The 18,113-nt window shown below is 40.0% G+C and overlaps 2 protein-coding genes across 3 annotated transcripts in view; one reads left to right on the forward strand and one right to left on the reverse strand.

Annotated features, from left to right (window-relative positions):
• The window catches only part of dusp19a (dual specificity phosphatase 19a), a 15,233-nt gene extending 15,036 nt beyond the window's left edge, over positions 1-197 (reverse strand). Inside the window, exon 1 of the mRNA XM_037790126.1 lies at positions 69-197. The gene's annotated coding sequence lies outside the window, so the exon portion shown is untranslated. The remainder of the gene's footprint in view (positions 1-68) is intronic.
• The window catches only part of frzb (frizzled related protein), an 18,196-nt gene extending 83 nt beyond the window's left edge, over positions 1-18,113 (forward strand). The window contains exons 1-9 of one of the 2 annotated variants that reach the window (XR_005209617.1): positions 102-306; positions 6,749-6,997; positions 9,065-9,100; positions 9,348-9,407; positions 9,636-9,701; positions 12,396-12,600; positions 12,977-13,040; positions 14,316-14,471; positions 18,080-18,113. Coding sequence is in view for 1 of the 2 variants with exons in the window: in XM_037790124.1 (XP_037646052.1) it covers positions 102-306; positions 6,749-6,997; positions 9,065-9,100; positions 9,348-9,407; positions 9,636-9,701; positions 12,396-12,600; positions 12,977-13,040; positions 14,316-14,375 (945 nt within the window). In the remaining variant the exon portion in view is untranslated. Of the gene's footprint in view, positions 307-6,748; positions 6,998-9,064; positions 9,101-9,347; positions 9,408-9,635; positions 9,702-12,395; positions 12,601-12,976; positions 13,041-14,315; positions 16,066-18,079 lie in introns of those variants that run through there. The other variant, XM_037790124.1, reaches the window with a different exon arrangement.

Genomic DNA, 18,113 nt, shown 5'->3' on the forward strand with positions numbered 1-18,113 from the left:
ACAGCAGCAGAAGGAGAAGCACCAATCAGCAGCAAACTCTCGTCCTCATCTGTTGGATTTAAACGCACCGTGAAGTGACTCTTCACCGACGCTCCACCACCATGCTCTCCCCGGGACTCTCCGTGTCTCTGCTGGCCGTGTCCTGCGCTCTGTGGCCGGCTGCGGTCCTGGCTGCGTCCTGTGAGTCGGTCCGGATCCCTCTGTGCAGGTCGATGCCCTGGAACATGACCAAGATGCCGAACCACCTCCACCACAGCACGCAGGACAACGCGGTGCTGGCCATCGAGCAGTTCGAAGGGCTGCTGGGTGAGTTTCACTGTTTCACCAATTATCACCACTAATTAACTCTTTAATGGACTTTCAGCTTAATTAACTTTTTTTCTTTGACCATTTCTTCCTCTGTGACATTTTCAGACTTTTTACAACTCTTAATGTCAAGTAATACACAATTCATAACAATTAAATCATTTTTAAAAATCATTATCATGGCAACCATATAGGCCTTTCAATGATGTATTAATTACATATTTTTTTATAAATAAATAAATGCTTTAAAAGGTGTATTTTGGCCAATGTTTTCAAAACAAGTGACTTCAATAAAAATAGATTAAATGTCTAATTATTTTAGAGCTGAAATGATGAGTCAATTAATCAATAACTTGATTGATTGATCATCAACAAACTTGATATCGATTAAATCTTTTTTTTTAAAGCAAAAAATGCCAAATCCTCATTGGTTTCAGTCTCTCAGATGTGTTTTCATTGTCTTCTGTGATAATAAACTGAATATCTTTCGGGGGGAAAAGCAATTTATTTCACTATTTTCTGACATTTGAGAAAATGATGAATTGATAAATCAAAAAAGACTGCTGCAGATTATTCAATAATAAAACTAATCATTAGTTGCAGCCCTGAATTAATTTATTAACTAATTAAATAGCTGATCGTGACAAACATTTGTACATTAAAGGTTCTCTATACGATATCCAGAGCATTATTATAGCACTCTTATAGTCACTCTCCCTCTGTGTGTGTTGTAATCATAGACTGTATATATATAGATTTATATTCAGTCTATGGTTGTAACCAAGTCCTCAGGAAGAGCGCCAGTCGTTGATGCCAATTTCCCTAGTGGTCAAGCGGCGGTACTACAACTTCTGTGTCCGTCACGTGATGCCATTGGGCCCAAAAATACTTTTTCCCCATAGACTTACATTAGGAAAGAGACGTCTGTAACTCAGCGGATAAATTTTTTTTAGGTGAATCAACTCCCCAGTACGAACACTTGAATTGCCCTTATTTAAATCATTAGGTCTTAAAGTTGTAAAATGCACTAGTAGCCGAATCCAGAGTTATTTCTCTTCCTCCGTTCATGTTAATGTTCCTCAAACAGCATCAATAACTTTAACGAGAGCAGAAGCAATTAATCAACAGAAAAAATCTGTGATGAAAATAATCATTAGTTGCGGACCTGACTTTGATTAACGTTTTTTTAGAGGAAAAGAGGAAAAACTGCTGAAAGAAATAAAATGGGACCAACAGAAGATCATTGGCAGCTGTTGTGGCTTTTTTTCTTCTTCTCCTGTTTCATATCTACAGGAGGAATAAAGCTGGATCTGGTCTGAACTCTTCTGACTCCTCTGAGCGACAGGAAACCTTAAACCATCAGTTCGCTTGGAGATCATGGAAACATTTTTGTGGAAACCGTCGTTCTGATTAAGTTTACTCAAGAAGGGAAAATAAAATTGGCCCCTGTAGCAGCAGTCAGTGATAAAGCTGCCATATTTTGAAGAGTTGGTCAGAGTTACAGCCCGCTGTTGGTTTCTGGTTTGACTTTAGATCCAAGATGGTCAGACCATGTATCACTGCCTCGGGTAGCTACTGGAGAAACATCTCATCTAACACAGGAAGGATGCTGAAAATATAAACTTTGGGTTTATTGAGTCTTTGAACATCAGAATGATGAACGACGTCCAGACAAAAAAAGTCGTCTATCTGGGATGACTGAGTATCTACACACATATTAATCATAATATTAAATATAATTATACTGAGAATGGAAATCCTGGTATTTTCTGGGAATGCCAAAAATCTTTTAAAAATAGCTGCGGCATCCTTGGATGTGTAGCATGTGTGTGCTTGTGCGTCAGTGTGCGCTAAATCACTGAAGAATATTATGAATGTTCGGTCAACATTTTATCAAATTTGGGTCATCATAGCACCGACGCAATACTGGGTTAACTTTACCCAGTACCTGTGGGTTGTTTTTGACCTACTGTTAGTGTTATTTTTTATATATTCCTGTTGGGTTATTTACCAAAACTAGAATATGTTATGCTCTTTTTAAACTTACATGTCACTGATTGTTAGTAATATGTGTATTAGACACATCGTAATTGATTAATCTGCTGATCATTGTCTTGTACAATCATCGATACATATCAATACTGAATATTTGAAACTGTTTCAATACTCATTTTACGCAGTATCAATACCCGGGTCGGGTACCAGCTGTGCTTTCTGCTCTCTCTTCTCTCCGACAGCGAGTTGACACACACACACACGCTGCTATTTATCTTTTAATAGAAATCTAAAATTATCCAAAATATTATTGAATATCAACATTTTTCAAGGTGTTGTATCAAAGTTAGAAATACCAGTATCATGAAAATACTAGCCTATAAAACACCAGAAAAAAGAGGAAAAATGCACATCACAATTTCCTAAAGCCAAAAGTGATGTCGTCAAATGTTTGATTTTGTCAAAAGCCTGAAGATCTTCAATTAGTATCATGTTAAGACAAGTAAAAGCAGAAAATTCTCACATTTGAGAAGCTGGAACCATCACATATTTAGCATTTGTGCTTGAAAAACGACTGAAAATATTAATCCTGTCAATTTTCTGTCGGTCAACTAATTGACTAATTGACTAATCGTTGAATGTGCATCCTTTACAGTTTTGAATGTCATATTGTTATATAGTTTTAAGATAAAACCTGAGCTTGTTGCGTATAACACTGCGTCAAAATAACCATATTTCAGTTTGGGTAAATAACCCAACAACAGTAATATAAAAAAAATAACACTATGACTGGGTCAAAACAAACCACTGGTACCAGGTTTTAGTGTACTGGAACAGAGATCAACTTTTCACCTTTTCATCAGAGAACAAAACAAGAGTGCAAAAACTGTAAAACTATACAGACGTCAGCGTTAAGGTCACAAAGAAATGTCCAAGAACAACGCTCCACTGCTAGAACCAAGAAGCACTAACAACCTCAGGTCATAAGCTCCCATATTAAACACCTGGATGTCAAACTGATTAGTTGATATGCTGAAAAAGGATCAAATAATTCTGTATTGTTGGCGTTGTGCTTTTTCTCCCACCTAGTAAAAGATGGTGTACTTTAATGAGGACTGTTGGTACTAAAAATATATTACCACATTTGTTTATTGTTCAGACTTGTCAAAAGGAGAATTTCTTTCTATCTTTTTTATCTATCTATCTATTCTAAAGAATAGAAAGAATAACATAAAAAATTAAAAATGTGTTTTTAGTACTAATTATTTGCAGTTTTTTTGACAGGGAAGTAATAATTTTAAGTCACGGGTAAACCTTCAACCCTAAACACGACCCTTTTCTCAGTGTACAACAGAGCTGACAACATATCACTGTGTCAATATCATACCTTCACACTTCTTCATACCTTCATCATCTCTTATCACGCCCTCCTCCTCCTCCTCTCTCAGGTTCATTCACTACTGTTTCCAACTAAAAGATAAAAAAAGGAGCCCACATCATTATTAATGTAGCTTCTCTTCACAACCTGCTTATTAAATACAGAGTTCATAGTTCATTTTGTTTTTATTTTCATCAGTTTATCTCGGCCTTACATTTTTCAAACTGTAAAGGTTGGGCCGTCTGTACTCACACACGGTTTTACAATGTAAGGAATGTGTGTTCGTGATTTCAAGAAATTCCTTCAGACCTGAAACATGCTGAGGTTTTTATTTGGCAGCACAACCGTTGGAAAGGAAAATGTTATCAGAACTGGAAAAACAAAAGTGATGGATGAAACTCTCAAAACAGGACACGCTGTAAATCCTGAACAAAATTCTGGGAAGCTATGTCTGTATTGGGCAAATCGAAATTTTTACCTTATGATGGCACAAGATGAAACATCACGGTTACAAATCATCCTCCAAACACCTTTTATATCATAAAGCAAATGTCATGGTGATCCATCCAACAGTTGTGGAGATATTTCAATCTGACGTTTCTCCTCTAAACACCAGCTGATACCTGATATCACAACCTCTGTGTGTTTTTGATAAGTTGAGCTAATAACGTTGCAAACCTGCACGTTCTGTACATACACTATCTCCGTCTGTAAACTTAGAGTTGGCACTGAGTACTTTTTTTTTCTTCAGTTTACAGTAGATCTCCAGTTTCACTTTCTTCATGTTGACGTCTTTCTCTGTAGAAAGTGAACATCCTGTATTTAAACTGTGAATGGCACTGTGATAAGGATCCGTTTTTTTACCACACTGATTGTCCCTTTTAACCAGGATACAAAGCTTACTGTATGTAGGTTTCTACCGTATGATGTGTGAGAGTACACGCTCCAGTATGTTCTAACAGAAGTGAATGCGTGACGTCAGGGTGACAACGTCCACTTCTTGTATACAGTCTATAGTTGATGCTTATTTTTAGTCACGCAAGCAGCAGAGTATTAATGTAAGGTCGGTCTTTAAATTCCACGATCATATTTTTAACCACATTCTTTTCACATATTTCACTGTTTTATTTATCTCAATATTTGCTGCTTTTTCTGGTTTCTGCCCTCAGGCCAAACATTTCTTTCTTTTTAAAATAAACTAAATCTGATTTAAAGCACAATTGCTTCTCATTTCAGACAAGTTAATGGTTAATAACGCAGGCTTTTCTTACACACTGTTCGTAGCTATACCTACAAAAAGTAATGCACTATAATTTGTGTGGAGCGGAAATTGACACATGTTGCTGGACATTTGTAGTAAAACACCCAAAAAAGGAGGAATAACTTCTCATAAGATATCATACGAACTGAAGGATACTTTGAATAACCACATAAAAACTTTCCTATGTCCACTTTTGGTGCATTTCTTTTGTTTCTGTGAATAACTGTTCAAATATCACTCTATCACTAAATTGCAGTATAAAATATTCATATAGCTAACTATGTACTTTGAACTTATTGCATGATGTAAAAGTTTGTGGCCACAGTCATCAGTATTCTGTGCTGAGCTTCGAGCTTTGTGGCACAGACCCATTTTTAAATCTTCTGAACTGTACAGAAGAAAAAGGCATGTGGACAACCTCCATAAACTGCCATGATATTTCATGATGCGTACACGTCTGTCTTCAATAAATGCATTTAGGTATTGGCTGCAGTTGGAGCTCAGCTGAGGTCGGAGGAGTGGAGGGAGAAAGTGGAAAGGCAATGAGCTTTAACCAGAAAAATGTCCTAATGAAAGACCCGCAGACCCAGAACCAGGAAGCAGATTCAGGTCACAAGTTCAAAGTATTTCTGTGACTCCATTGTGAAGCAGTGCAGCCAAACCTCAGTGCTGCTCTGCAATAAAAACACTGATTCCTCCTCTACCCAGCGCTGAACTCTCTCTGGTCCCATCCTGTGTGAAACTTAAAGGATAACTTTGGTATTTTTCAACCTGGAGCCTATTGTCCCATGTTTTTGTGTCTAACTGACTAATAGGGACAACAATTTCTGAAACTGGTCCAGTATTGAGGGAGAACGCTGCAGACAACAGCTGCTCACGAGCTGTAATATGGTGCTATTTGGGCAAGCTGGCGCCGTCAATTACGTCCAATGACAGTGCTTGTTTTTGCCATGACAGGCTCTGATTGTTATTATAAGTGTCTGACAATATTATGGAAAGAGACTCGCTCAAGAAGAAGTCTCGTTCTGAAATCTGGCGAGGTGAGAGTGCCAGACGGGCAGAGTTTGTTGTGTTGGAGTATAGAAAGTGTAGCTTAGTGTTATCTAAAAGATTTTCAATGTTGTGGCTGAATATTTAGATGATTTCCACAATGTGGATGAGGTCTTTGAATTCGATGGTCGCCCGTATTTATTAGAGCCAGAGTATACGGATATTCAGATTTCACAACGAGACTTCTCCTCCAGCAGGACTTGGACACAATAACAAACAGACTGGATCAGGAGAAAGGTAAGAAAAAGGTTTTATTTCTCTGTAGGGTCCTTTCCATAATGTTGTCAGACACTTATAATAACAATCTGAGCCTGTCAGTGGAAAAAACAAGCACTTTTAGTGAACGTAACGTTACGCTGACGCTGCTCACTTGCCCTCGCTGCTCATTTTGCGGCTGCCGGTTACAGTGTTCTCCCTCAGAAATTGTTGTCCCCATTAGTCACTTGGACACAAAAACATGGCAAACTAGGGTCCAGGTTGAAAAACTTCCAAGTTACCCTTTAAAGCAGGGTGGCCCGTCAGTATCCTGTGTGTGGTTGGCCAGAAGGGAGTCCTCTCTCAAGCGTCAGTCAATGAGAAACACCCATCCAGAGGTCTAAAGCATAGACGGTGTTTCCCCAAATGTGTCATTATAGTTTGTATTTCCTTACACAAGAAGTTTTGTAAAGCCACTTTAACTGACTCAACTCAAACTGTACCAAAGATATTCTCACTGATCGATTCCTCCTGCTAACACATTCCTGTCTGTGTCTGTTCAGGTACTGGCTGCAGTCCGGATTTGCTCTTCTTCCTGTGTGCCATGTACGCTCCCATCTGCACCATCGACTTCCAGCATGAGCCCATCAAACCCTGCAAGGCGGTGTGCGAGCGGGCCAAGTCCGGCTGTGAGCCGGTGATGAAGCGTTACAACCACAGCTGGCCCGACAGCCTGGCCTGCAGCGAGCTGCCGCTGTACGACCGCGGAGTCTGCATCTCACCCGAGGCCATCGTCAAGGCAGAGGGACCAGGTACGTTTATCATTTATAATCAGTATTATATTTATTATGTTTATGACTGAGATTTGTCTCCCAAGGCAGCTGAGGTCTTATTTGTGACTGCTTTCTACAAGGGTTAGGGTTAATATAGTAGCAAAAACATAGAAAAAAGAAATGTAACGTTGATCTATAAACTGCTTACAGTTGAGAAACATGGAGCATCAGGAAGCAGGAGCCCTATCGGTGTTTTCTATCATGTTTCTACTCTCAGCAGTTTGTTTCTGCTCCCTCTCCAACAGATAGCGTGAGTCATTTCCCCTCCGACTTCACTCCCACTGACTTTCTCAAAGAGCTCCTTGATCCAGGCGGCCCACTCGTTTTACACTCAATAAACCCCTCACTGTCCTCTGCTTCTTTAAACCGGCCCTGGTCCAGCAAGTCCTGCAAAAAAAAAAATCTCATCTCAATCCCCTTGACCTCCATAACGATACGCCCACGTATCTCCAAGCGGCCCGGCTCAGCAGGGTTTTTGGGATTTTCCCCTCGGTGTGATTTGTTGATTTGCTGAGGTTCAGCCAGGGTGGATCGCTCAAGTCATTCCAGGCATTTTCAGTGGCCAGTCTCCGGTCTGAAAGTTTGTCTTTGGTTGGAACAGAAACCTCAAGCAGCCACAGTTTGTCTCCATTCATAGCTAACTTGGTGATTCATTCAAAGACGCTGTAACACAGAGTCCTGCCAAAAGCACAACACAAACCCAATGAAAAGTAATCTGGTGAGAACAGGTGATAAGTAAACAAGACTATAAATCTTGTGGATATACTTGCACATAGCACTTAGTCGAATAGTTGACTAATCGGTCGTTTGATCTTAATGCGGGGCACGAACTACACGAGAATCAAGACGATTTTGGGAGACAGTCGGGACTCTTGTTGTTCATGAATAAATCTGTTAGTGTGTGGTGTTTTGGCTGTTTTGGCCAAATCGTTGCTCTCCACACTATAGGAACAAAACTGTTCAATTTAACATAACATGTTGTTATCTGTGGGCTCTCTCACATTTTCAACTACTTTTAGTGTAGACCAGCCTTAATCGATTTAGTTTTAGTCAAGATTTCTTTAGTCGATCGTTTTTAATGTTTTTTTCATGCTGTATGACTTATTTCCAAGCAGTGTCCGAAATTCACTTTTTGACTCACCAGCCAAGGGGACTAGTAGATGAAAAAAATCCACCGGCCAAGCATATTTTTTACCGGCCGAAATAATAAATTGCCTTTTTGTGTCACATATACATTTGTTTCAGTACATTTCATTGAGATAATATGGAATTATGTTGAATAAAAACTTAGAATAGAGGCCAGAGCTAAAATTGAAGCAAAATAATTTAAATATATTGAGTGATTGATGTTGCTGTTCTTCAAAAAACTGGTGTTGGAAACTGCCTTCATCCTGATGAGCTCAGAGAGGAGCCACAGGCTCTGTGCTGTTTAGAGACAACAAGGCACAGGTGAGCTCAATCAGTGCTCCTATAACTAGGAGGGGAAGAGGAACATTTCTCCGTTTGCTCTGCTGCCAGCCAGACCTGTTCCCCTGCCTTCATCCAGTACGTCTAAAATACACCATTTGATGATGATAAAGGGGAAGTTCACCTAAATAAATAAAGTCCTTTTTTGGCAGAATTTCTTTGTTCGTTGTCCCTAATTCTGGTTACCCCATGCCCATGACGATGTCTAAATGATTCTAGTCTCCAGCCCTCGCCAATTTGGTCACCTAAACAACTTGATTTATTCAAGTTTCTCACCAAAAACTAGTGATTGAGACCATAAACTCATGTTTACAATGTTTGCTACTGAGGTAATAAATCAAGTGAGAAGTAGGCTCATTTTCTCATAGACTTCTATACAATCAGACTACTTTTTGCAACTAGAGGAGTCGCCCCCTGCTGGCTGTTAGAAAGAATGCAAGTTTAAGGCACTTCAGCATTGACTTCACTTTTCAGACCAAACTGCCTGAACATCCTCTTCTTCTTCCAATTGTATGAAACAAGGGAATGTGTTTTTCTTTTTATTCTGACACTGATGGCTGTCTCTCTCTGTCTCTGTAGATCCATACTACCAGGACCCAGCCAGGTGTAACCCAGGTGAGGCTCACCTTAGCTTGTTGTGTTAGCTGGTTGATCAGGTTGTACACAACATCATAAACAGCATTTTGGGTGAATAAAACTAAATAAAAACATACAGTACAACCTCAGAATCGCCACAAAAGACAAAGCAACACCGCAGCCAGTCAGTTTTTGTATTTCTCACAAACATGCTGATGTGGAACCAGTTTAACCACTTTGCTAAACAGATGATCTTTTTTTTTCTGGGTTTGATCGTCCAATCCAGAATCCAGTCCAGACTTCCCAATGGACTCCAACAACCTCCACTGCAGAGGACCAAATGGAGGTAACCTGTCTGTTCACCTGTCTCGACCTCTGTTCCAGTTCAGGCTCCTCCTCCTCCTTGGAAGGACTGCAAGTTAAAGAAATAGTTCAACATTTTTCTTGTGAATGTGAACTTTTATGGAGGTGGAGCCTGAACACAGTTTCTGTTTGTCTGTTTTTATTATATATGTAGCCTATATATCGTGATCCCCATGATGGACCCACTTTGTGTCTGTTTGTGTGTCCGTAGATCGTTGTAGGTGTAAGATCGTCAGAATGGGTTTAAAAACCTACCTGAAGAACAACTACAACTACGGTGAGTCATCTAGGACTTATTCCACTTTTTACAAACATGAGACAGAAGAATCATTGTATTTTACTCTATGACGCTGTTGTGTATATTATAGTAGTACCTGCTGATAATGAGAATTTATCAGTTATTGCAACCCGGTTGCACGAAAAGGCGTATGAATGACACGATAATGCAGAAGGCAAAAGCGTGCAAAAAAAACACTGTTCTTGCTTTTGGCGTGTCATTTGTACGCCATGTAGTCAGTACTGACTGCAATGTAAATGCATCGGCGTGAATATGCTACGCTCAGAGCTAGCGACGTAGAATAAAAAGTGAGAAAGACTGCTTATGGCGAGTGGAAGGGGAGATGGATGGGTCCAACAAACACAGGACTTTTAACCAGGAGGCCGGTGTTCGAGACCAGTATTTTGTTTTGTAAGTTAGTGACGTGTTTTTTAGTGACGTTTGTGTTTTCCGTACTTATGTTATGTTGTTAACGTACGTACTTCAAGCCCAACCATGATGTTTTTCCTAAACCTAAGTGACTTTGTTGCCTAAATCTAACTGCGGATATTACCGTAATTTTGTTGTGTGGTGTACAAATTACACGCAAAAATGCCTAAAATGTGCCCTAATGACACGCGGAAGGTCCTTGTAATATCCTGTGAGATCAGGTTGGTTATTTTTATATGAGATAATATAATAACGTTGTTGATCTGAGCACTAAATCCTTCCCTGTAATGATAAAGTGTTTCCATTCCTGCTCATCCCACTGAGAATCAACAGTAACAGTCTGTTTTTCATAGTAAGACATATATAAGACACTAGAAATCCCACATATATATATATATATATTATTATGATAAGAAGGGATGCAGGTTGTTCGTACATTTTCAAATCAAACCTTTAAGGTTTTAAAATGAGAAGTCAGTCATCACTTCTCGATGCTACATGTGAGATATCAACATCACCACGGATCTATTCATTAAGTCTGAAAGCTCATTACTTCCCTAACTGTGCTGCTCGATCCTTTTTAGTATCACTAAACTCTGATTCTTTCTGCTCGACTTGTTTTTTTGCTTCATGTAGAGGGGAAAGATTTCAGTGCCGAGGCTGATTGGTTACTTAGATTAAATTAGACACACTAAAAGCTGAAAGCCCAGAAAGGCTTTTCCAGATGATTACAGCGCACACAGGCATGATTTGGCAAATCCAGCAGAGATTTCCATGTGGACTTCTTGAGCTCGCTAATGCCTTTTGGCCACAGAATCCATTTGGGGAAGATTTTCGATTTTTTTTCCAGCCATCATTAAAAACAAGAGCTCACTTGCGAAATATTCAGATATAATTGAAATGGAGGAGCTTAGTGAAGCATGGTGGCACGTCAGAGTGCACAACGAGGTGGTCTTTATAATTTGACTGCTGGCGCTCTCACTTTACAAATTATCACTGCTGCTGATTTTACTGTTGACTCCAACCTGCTACGCCACTCTGTCATACTGGTTGTGCTGGTTTCTCCTCCATCTCTGCAGCTTCCACCTCTTGCAGTTTCTTAGTGCCGTACTTGTGATTGTGTCTCCGTTCTTGTGCATTATGTTAATTATCCACTCAGTTACTCCTGGAGCTTTTGTTGTGCTTTCCTCGCGGTCCCACACTGCTTGAATTCATTAATGGGTAATTTTGGTGTCTTTCAACCGTTTCAACCAATTTTTCTCATGTGTTTGTGTCTAAGTGACTAATAGGAACTACAATTTCTGAAATTGGTTGGAGAACGTTGTAACCGGCAGCCACAAAACGAGCTGCGAGGGCAAGTGAGCAGCATCAATGTAACATTAACACTAAAAGTGCTTGTTTTTGCCACTAACATGCTCAGATTATAAGTGTCTGACAACATTATGGAAAGAACCCAACAGAGAAAAAACGTTATTAAAACGTTATCAAAGGATCATAAAAGTAAGATAGAAATTATGTTTGCTATTGGCGTTGTACAACTTGGTGCTATGAGTCGCTCTCGGACACTTTCATTTTGGAGACCCCTGGCCTAGAGTGATGTGTTGGCTCTTTATTCGCCCCATGTATGTCAGCTCTTGTGGGACAATAATGGGACCACCGTTGGCTGCAACTGCAGTCCTTCTTGCCCAAATTTGAGTACTCAATCATCCAATCCACAATATCTTTTCAGCACCAAGGACAGTGGCTACACCGGTCTTCAGAGTGACTGATTAAAAGATATACAGCCAAAACAAGGGCTGCACAATTAATAGAAATTTTATCGAAATCACAATTTTCAAATCGCAGGAAGACGAGGAAATTGCAATATTTGTTAAAAGCGAAATGTGTGTGAAAATAGCATTTTAAATTATATATTGTGGTGCTGCAGAGATGTCCTGGCCTACACATCATATTATACAGACTTAAGAAAACATCTTTGTTTGTTTGTGGTACAGCAGTCTGGTACAGACAAAGGTTTCAAGTAGACTATATGGAAGAAAATTGACAATTCTTTGTTTTATTCAGAGATTTTTATATTTTTTTATTTATTGATCTGCCCCAGAGAGATGTGGGCAGCAAGTCTGGAACCAGGCCAGGGTGAATTTAAATTATGACTCGAGATTTTATTCTTTAAACCAAGAGTTTAATAAAATGTCTGACCTTTTTCTCTGTGGGACATTTGAAGTGTCCAATGTGTCCGTGTATGCTGATGACTCTCTCCTTCAGTGATCAGGGCGAGGGTGAGGGAGGTGAGGAACCGTGGTCTGGAGCCCACGGCGGTGGTGGAGGTGAAGGAGGTGCTCAAGTCTTCTCTGGTCAACATTCCCAAAGAGACTCACACGCTCTACTACTCTTCCTCCTGCCTGTGTCCTCCTCTGACTCCCGGGGAGGAGTACCTCATTATGGGCTACGAGAACGAGGAGACGTCCAGGTATATGAGCACGGAGTTGTGACAGATAGTAAAAGCTGTTATTGACATCATGGTTTGGTCCATGAAATTGGTTGTATAAATGTCCAGCTGGTCGATAAGATCTTTGACTCGATACAGGCTCTTTTGGGTAAAACATGTGTCCAGTTGGTGGTTATTAAACTAACTTGGCTGCAGTCTGATCTGCGGTGCAGCAGTCAGTGATCCGGCTGTTTGTCTTTTCTTTTTCCAACTTGTAAAAACTCTTAATTGCCACTACTTGTTTCCCTGAAGCGTAATAAAATTGTAATAATTTCTTCTGACGTTGGCTGGGGTCAACTCCGCCATAAAATCCTGTGGGAAACCCTGCGTAAACCTCACTCTGTGTTTGTGGTTGCAGGTTGCTCCTGATTGACGGCTCCATTGCTCAAAAGTGGAAGGACAAAATGACCAGGAAGGTCAAGGTACGATTCAAATACACACACATACACACACACAGACACAGACATCAGCAGTTTTTGAGCAGCATCTCCTGTTATTTTCTATGTAAACACACCCGCAAGAGTACATTTGGAGGCATAAGTTGATACAGAATTGCAGCCTGTTTCACCATCTTACTGTAAGTTTGACTGGAAGTTTGGGTATAAAGTCAACACCAACTGTTACATTGTAAGTAGTTAGTTTGGCACTAAACTTGCCACTTTTTTAAGTTGCATGGTGCGACACCCCTAGTTGCACAATTTCTACTCCTGGTAACAGCTTGAAACAAAAATTAATAACCATCTCATGGAGCTTAATTACCTATCTATCTACAGCTGATATGATATAGCAAGAAATGAGAGGCTGCTTTTGTCTACTGTCACTTGTCCATGTGGGCGATTTTGAACATGAGGGGTTGCGTCGTTTCCCAGCACCTAATTGAACAAACGCATTCCCTCGTGGGCTTGGTGGCTTGTTCGGAACTTTTTTTCTCTTACATTACGAAAACAGTTCACCAAAATGTGTTTCTGAAAACGTTTTTTGTGAGAAAAAAGCCATACAGTTGCCGAATGTCTTCATTTTAGGTTGTGGTACATGTCCACAGGCTCCGTCCTTTCCACGCTTCCCATTCATTGTCTATGTAAGCAGCCGTGCAATGCATTCTGGTAGCGTGGCAGCGCGATTCACTAGACTGGGCATCACGTTGGCCGCTCCTCATTTGCATAAAATTGAGGTCTAGGCTACTCTCGCATAAAATGTTTTCAGAAACATATTTTCGTGAACTATTTTCGTGATATAAGGGAATCAGGTACCTTGTGTCTAGTGGTAGCCCATCAAGCGTCCAATTCTGGGAAGCAAGGCGATAATAAACGCCCCTGTGGACACGTACCATTAGTTTAAAAGTTTCTCTGGAGTTTCCAGAGGAGGCAAGTCATGCCGGACACCCCTGATTTGAATAAAGTAGCCTAGACCTCAACCTTATGCATGACGCCCCGACCCTCGAATCGCACCGCAACGCTACCAGAATGAATTGCACGGCTGCTTACATAGACAGTGCATGGGGAGTGTGGAAATTTGCTTCACTTTCAGTCTGAAAACACCTTCAGAGCTACTCAAACTTCTTCATTAAGTTGATTAATATCTGAGTATACAGTGGCTGAAATCCTTAAGATTACCATAGCAACAGACCTCATCAGGGACATGATGTATTGTGTTGTGACAGATGATTCATTTCACTTCCTGTCTGTCTTTCTGTCCAGAGATGGGATCAGATCCTGCAGGGGAAAGGCCGAGCAGCTCAGCGCCGGAGTCGCCACTGAGATCTGACTGTGTGTGTGTGTGTGTGTGTGTGATCGTGTGTGTGTGTGTGTGTGTGTGTGTGCGTGATCGTGTGTGTGTGTGTGTATGTGTGTGTGTAGATATTGCACTATCACAGGCTGTTGTAGCTGAATGTAGTTCATCTCTTCATCCATCAGACTGTTTGGAGTCTGATTTTTGTCATTTATTTTCTTTGCACAAACATTATTTAGTGTGCGTTTAGTGTGTGTGGGTGTATGCGAGTGAGTTTGTATGTATGTGTGTGTGTGTGTGTGTATTTGTATGTATGTTTGTGTGATGTGTGTGTGTGTGTGTATACACCTAAAGCACTCAATGACGACAAGAGAGGGGGTGGAGCTTCGAAGCTGTAGTACTAAACCCTACGCACAGCCATACAGTATGTACATGACACTTTTTTTTGGAACAGCTTTCTTTTCATGTTGGCTCCACGGCTCCTCTTCACGGTCACGGTCTTTATTAAATCCTGGATGTTGGCCACGTTACCGTGGCGATGTGACGGAGGATATTTAAAGCCATTTGGACTTGGACATTTTGGACTATGATAGATCTGTAGCCATGACCTTAACTTTACTGAACTCTGCAAAAAAAAAATGGAAAGAATAATATTCACACCTTGTTCAGACAGCAACCAACAAGAGCAACAGGAGCAACAAGAGCAACAGGAGCAACAGGAACAAGCAACCAGAGCAACAGCAGCAGCAGCAGAATGTGGGCAGATGGAGAGTTCACATCAGTATTGTTGGATCCAGCGCCTCCTCTGGTCTCATTGTGTCACAAGAACAGAAAACGACGAATGTCCGTGTTACAAATTGTTGGACAGAAAATCTACACTCAGTGGCCACTTTATTAGGTACACCTGTACAATCCAATTGTAATTCAATACAGCAGTTCAGCTATAAATTCTACCGTCCTACTGGATTACATTATAATAACAAGTGTTTCTAATTTGTGTGTGTCCTCCCTGTTCACATACATGAGAGGGGGGAAGAAAATGTTTGATTGATGTGATGCATTTCCTGTTGTGGGGATGGAAATGGTACGGTCACGTTATACTTCTGATCTATGAATATTTGCTCCGTCTCTACCCAACAAATTCAAGCATGCGTTTCCTGTTTAGTGCGATCTCCAGCCGACTCCGGCAGATTGTGCCGTTAGCCAATGAAAACACTGATGCACCATGTTTGGAAATAGAGATGTTGTTATTCTAGTATCATCACCATGATTAGTACAACATCACACACCACCACACGATAGAAGACAAATGTGACCGTACCTCATCACTGTAGAATATCACTTTCCACATTTTACTGTTGCTTCTTGCTGTGGCTGTGTCAACGTTTGAAAGTAAGTTGTGTAAATATGCAAACCTAGCACTTTCTCCAGCGATGTACAAGGCTTGCCTTGCCGTGTCTTTGTGCAAGCGCCATACAGCAGAGGAATTCCAGAAACTGCAATAATGATCCTCCTTTGCACTCAAAAGTAAAGTACAATACAGAAACATCTCAACACCATAAATGCATAATACTAACAGAAGATATAGTCGAGGTAGGGGAGCGTGGATAAACTGAGGATGAACCCGATGGAATTACAGCTGGTACGAATGAGCTCTGAGAACTGTCCAGAAGCTGTCAGGAAGAAACCAGGATTCATATTAAATACAAGAACGTATTAGAAATGGAACTCAACACATCATTCATTTTATTATTCATACCTGTGCTTTTCCGACTTCCGATATGTCAAAATGTCATCTGTGATAAAAGGCCTCGCAGCAAGCAGCCTGAAGTTCCTGCTGTCTGAACACAACCTCTCATTATCACACAGTAACTCTGTTCATGTAAACACACTAACACTCAATACTACACTACTTTTATCAGTTAACTATACTACGACACTGACATTTTGAACTCTGGACTCTTCACAGCAGTTTGAACCATTAAAAATGAATTTAAACGACATGGTCACCGTTGAAGTCTGTTGATGTTTGTGTCTGGAAGGTCTCACTGTCACTGCCAACTTCCTGTACCACTAGACTGCAGCCATGAAAACTGCATCCATCCCTAAAACTTTTGCAAACGGGGCTACTAAACTTTTAGCCTTATACACAGTTAAAACATAAACCTAATTTTCAGGCAACAAACAGAACTTTCTGCTGAACTGAAGACAGAATCAGCGTTGAATGTCACAGCGGTAGGAGCGGTGATGTGTTGATCACTGACATACATAATGAACAGGGCTGTTTATTATACATATCACAATACAGAGCTTACAATTCAATACATAACAATACTTTAAGCAAGGCGATATATTGCGATTTCTTAAATCAAATTTTAGGAAAACTGTCATAGTATAAAGAACACATCATCATCTGCATAAAATCTGAGTAAAAAAGTTTAGTGTTCTGCATTTGCATTTATCACAGTCCCTGTAACATCTAACATCATGCACTACTTTGAGAGGACACAAACACTGAGAGAAAGCATCTCCCAGCAAATGAAAAAAAAAGTATTGACTGACTCAATCTTTGCATGTAAACTATTAATTAAAATATTTTTTTTGAGTATCACAAAACATATTATCGCGATTTTCAATATTTTCTTACACCCCTAATAATGAAATGCATTTTTGAACAGTGATGCATCTGCTTACCTTGCAAAAAAGTGAACACATTGCATGTCTTTGAACTGAACAAAACAATTTGAATCAGCAAAGTGATTCATAATTTCCACCTTTACTATGACTTGGGGGGAGGGAACTGAGGTCTCGAGGCTAGCGGGTAACGCAAACAAGCTAGGCTACACTGCGCTTTTTGTTTTATCTCCATTTTTCATCAATCCATCATTTTTGTTTTCCGGAGTTGGGTTGGGTTGCACCAACTATTTGTAAATCCATAGCTAAGTTTGTGTGTACAGTCCTTCCTAAGGTCTTCATAACACCATTACCGTTTGGGACATGTTGGTCTCAAAGTATAGCGATTAAAATGAAACATGTAAAACGGATGTGAGGTAACATCTGAGCCATGAAGTCCAAACAAAACAAGAAGTCACTGTGGCATCACGGGTTGCAGCATAACTTCAAAACTTTGTGAGGTAGACTTTGTTTTATACAAGGAGACATATGTGAAATCAGTTAGTATTCATACAGTTTAGAATGAGTGGGGACTATTTGATTGTGCTAACCTGATAGGTCATTTGGTCTAACGATAGCTATACTGACATAACATTTTGTAATCTGAGGTATATTTTATCATTTTTGTGAAATGTAATTTAAAGTTTTCCCAGTTTACATCATTATTAAACAGCATTTTATCAAGTTTCTGGTCAGTTATATAAATCATATTCTGTACAACCTGATACTTTTCAATCTAAACTCTGGCAGTTACTGGATGTAGATAATGTAGAAACAGTTAAACCCTATGTGGTGCAACCCATTTAAATTTATTGATGCATTGTCATTCAACCAACTTGGGGGTTAAAATAATTCTTTCAGACACAGTAATGACCCGTTAAAAGTGTTTAAAAATTTGATATAAAATGAGTCTAAAATTGGAAGAGGAGAAGGAAGAAAACTAGAGGAGAGGAGTTGAACCTTTAGACCTTCAGTGTTTCTCACTGATGGGAGTCAAGTTTGTTTAACAAAACAGAGCAGCAGCATTAAACACAGCCAGTGTGTGTGTGTTGGTATGTTCTGTGTGTGTGTGTGTGTGTGTGTGTGTGTGTGTA

The sequence above is a fragment of the Sebastes umbrosus genome, chromosome 13 (genome assembly GCF_015220745.1).
Source record: "Sebastes umbrosus isolate fSebUmb1 chromosome 13, fSebUmb1.pri, whole genome shotgun sequence".
Classification (NCBI taxonomy): Eukaryota; Metazoa; Chordata; class Actinopteri; order Perciformes; family Sebastidae; genus Sebastes; species Sebastes umbrosus.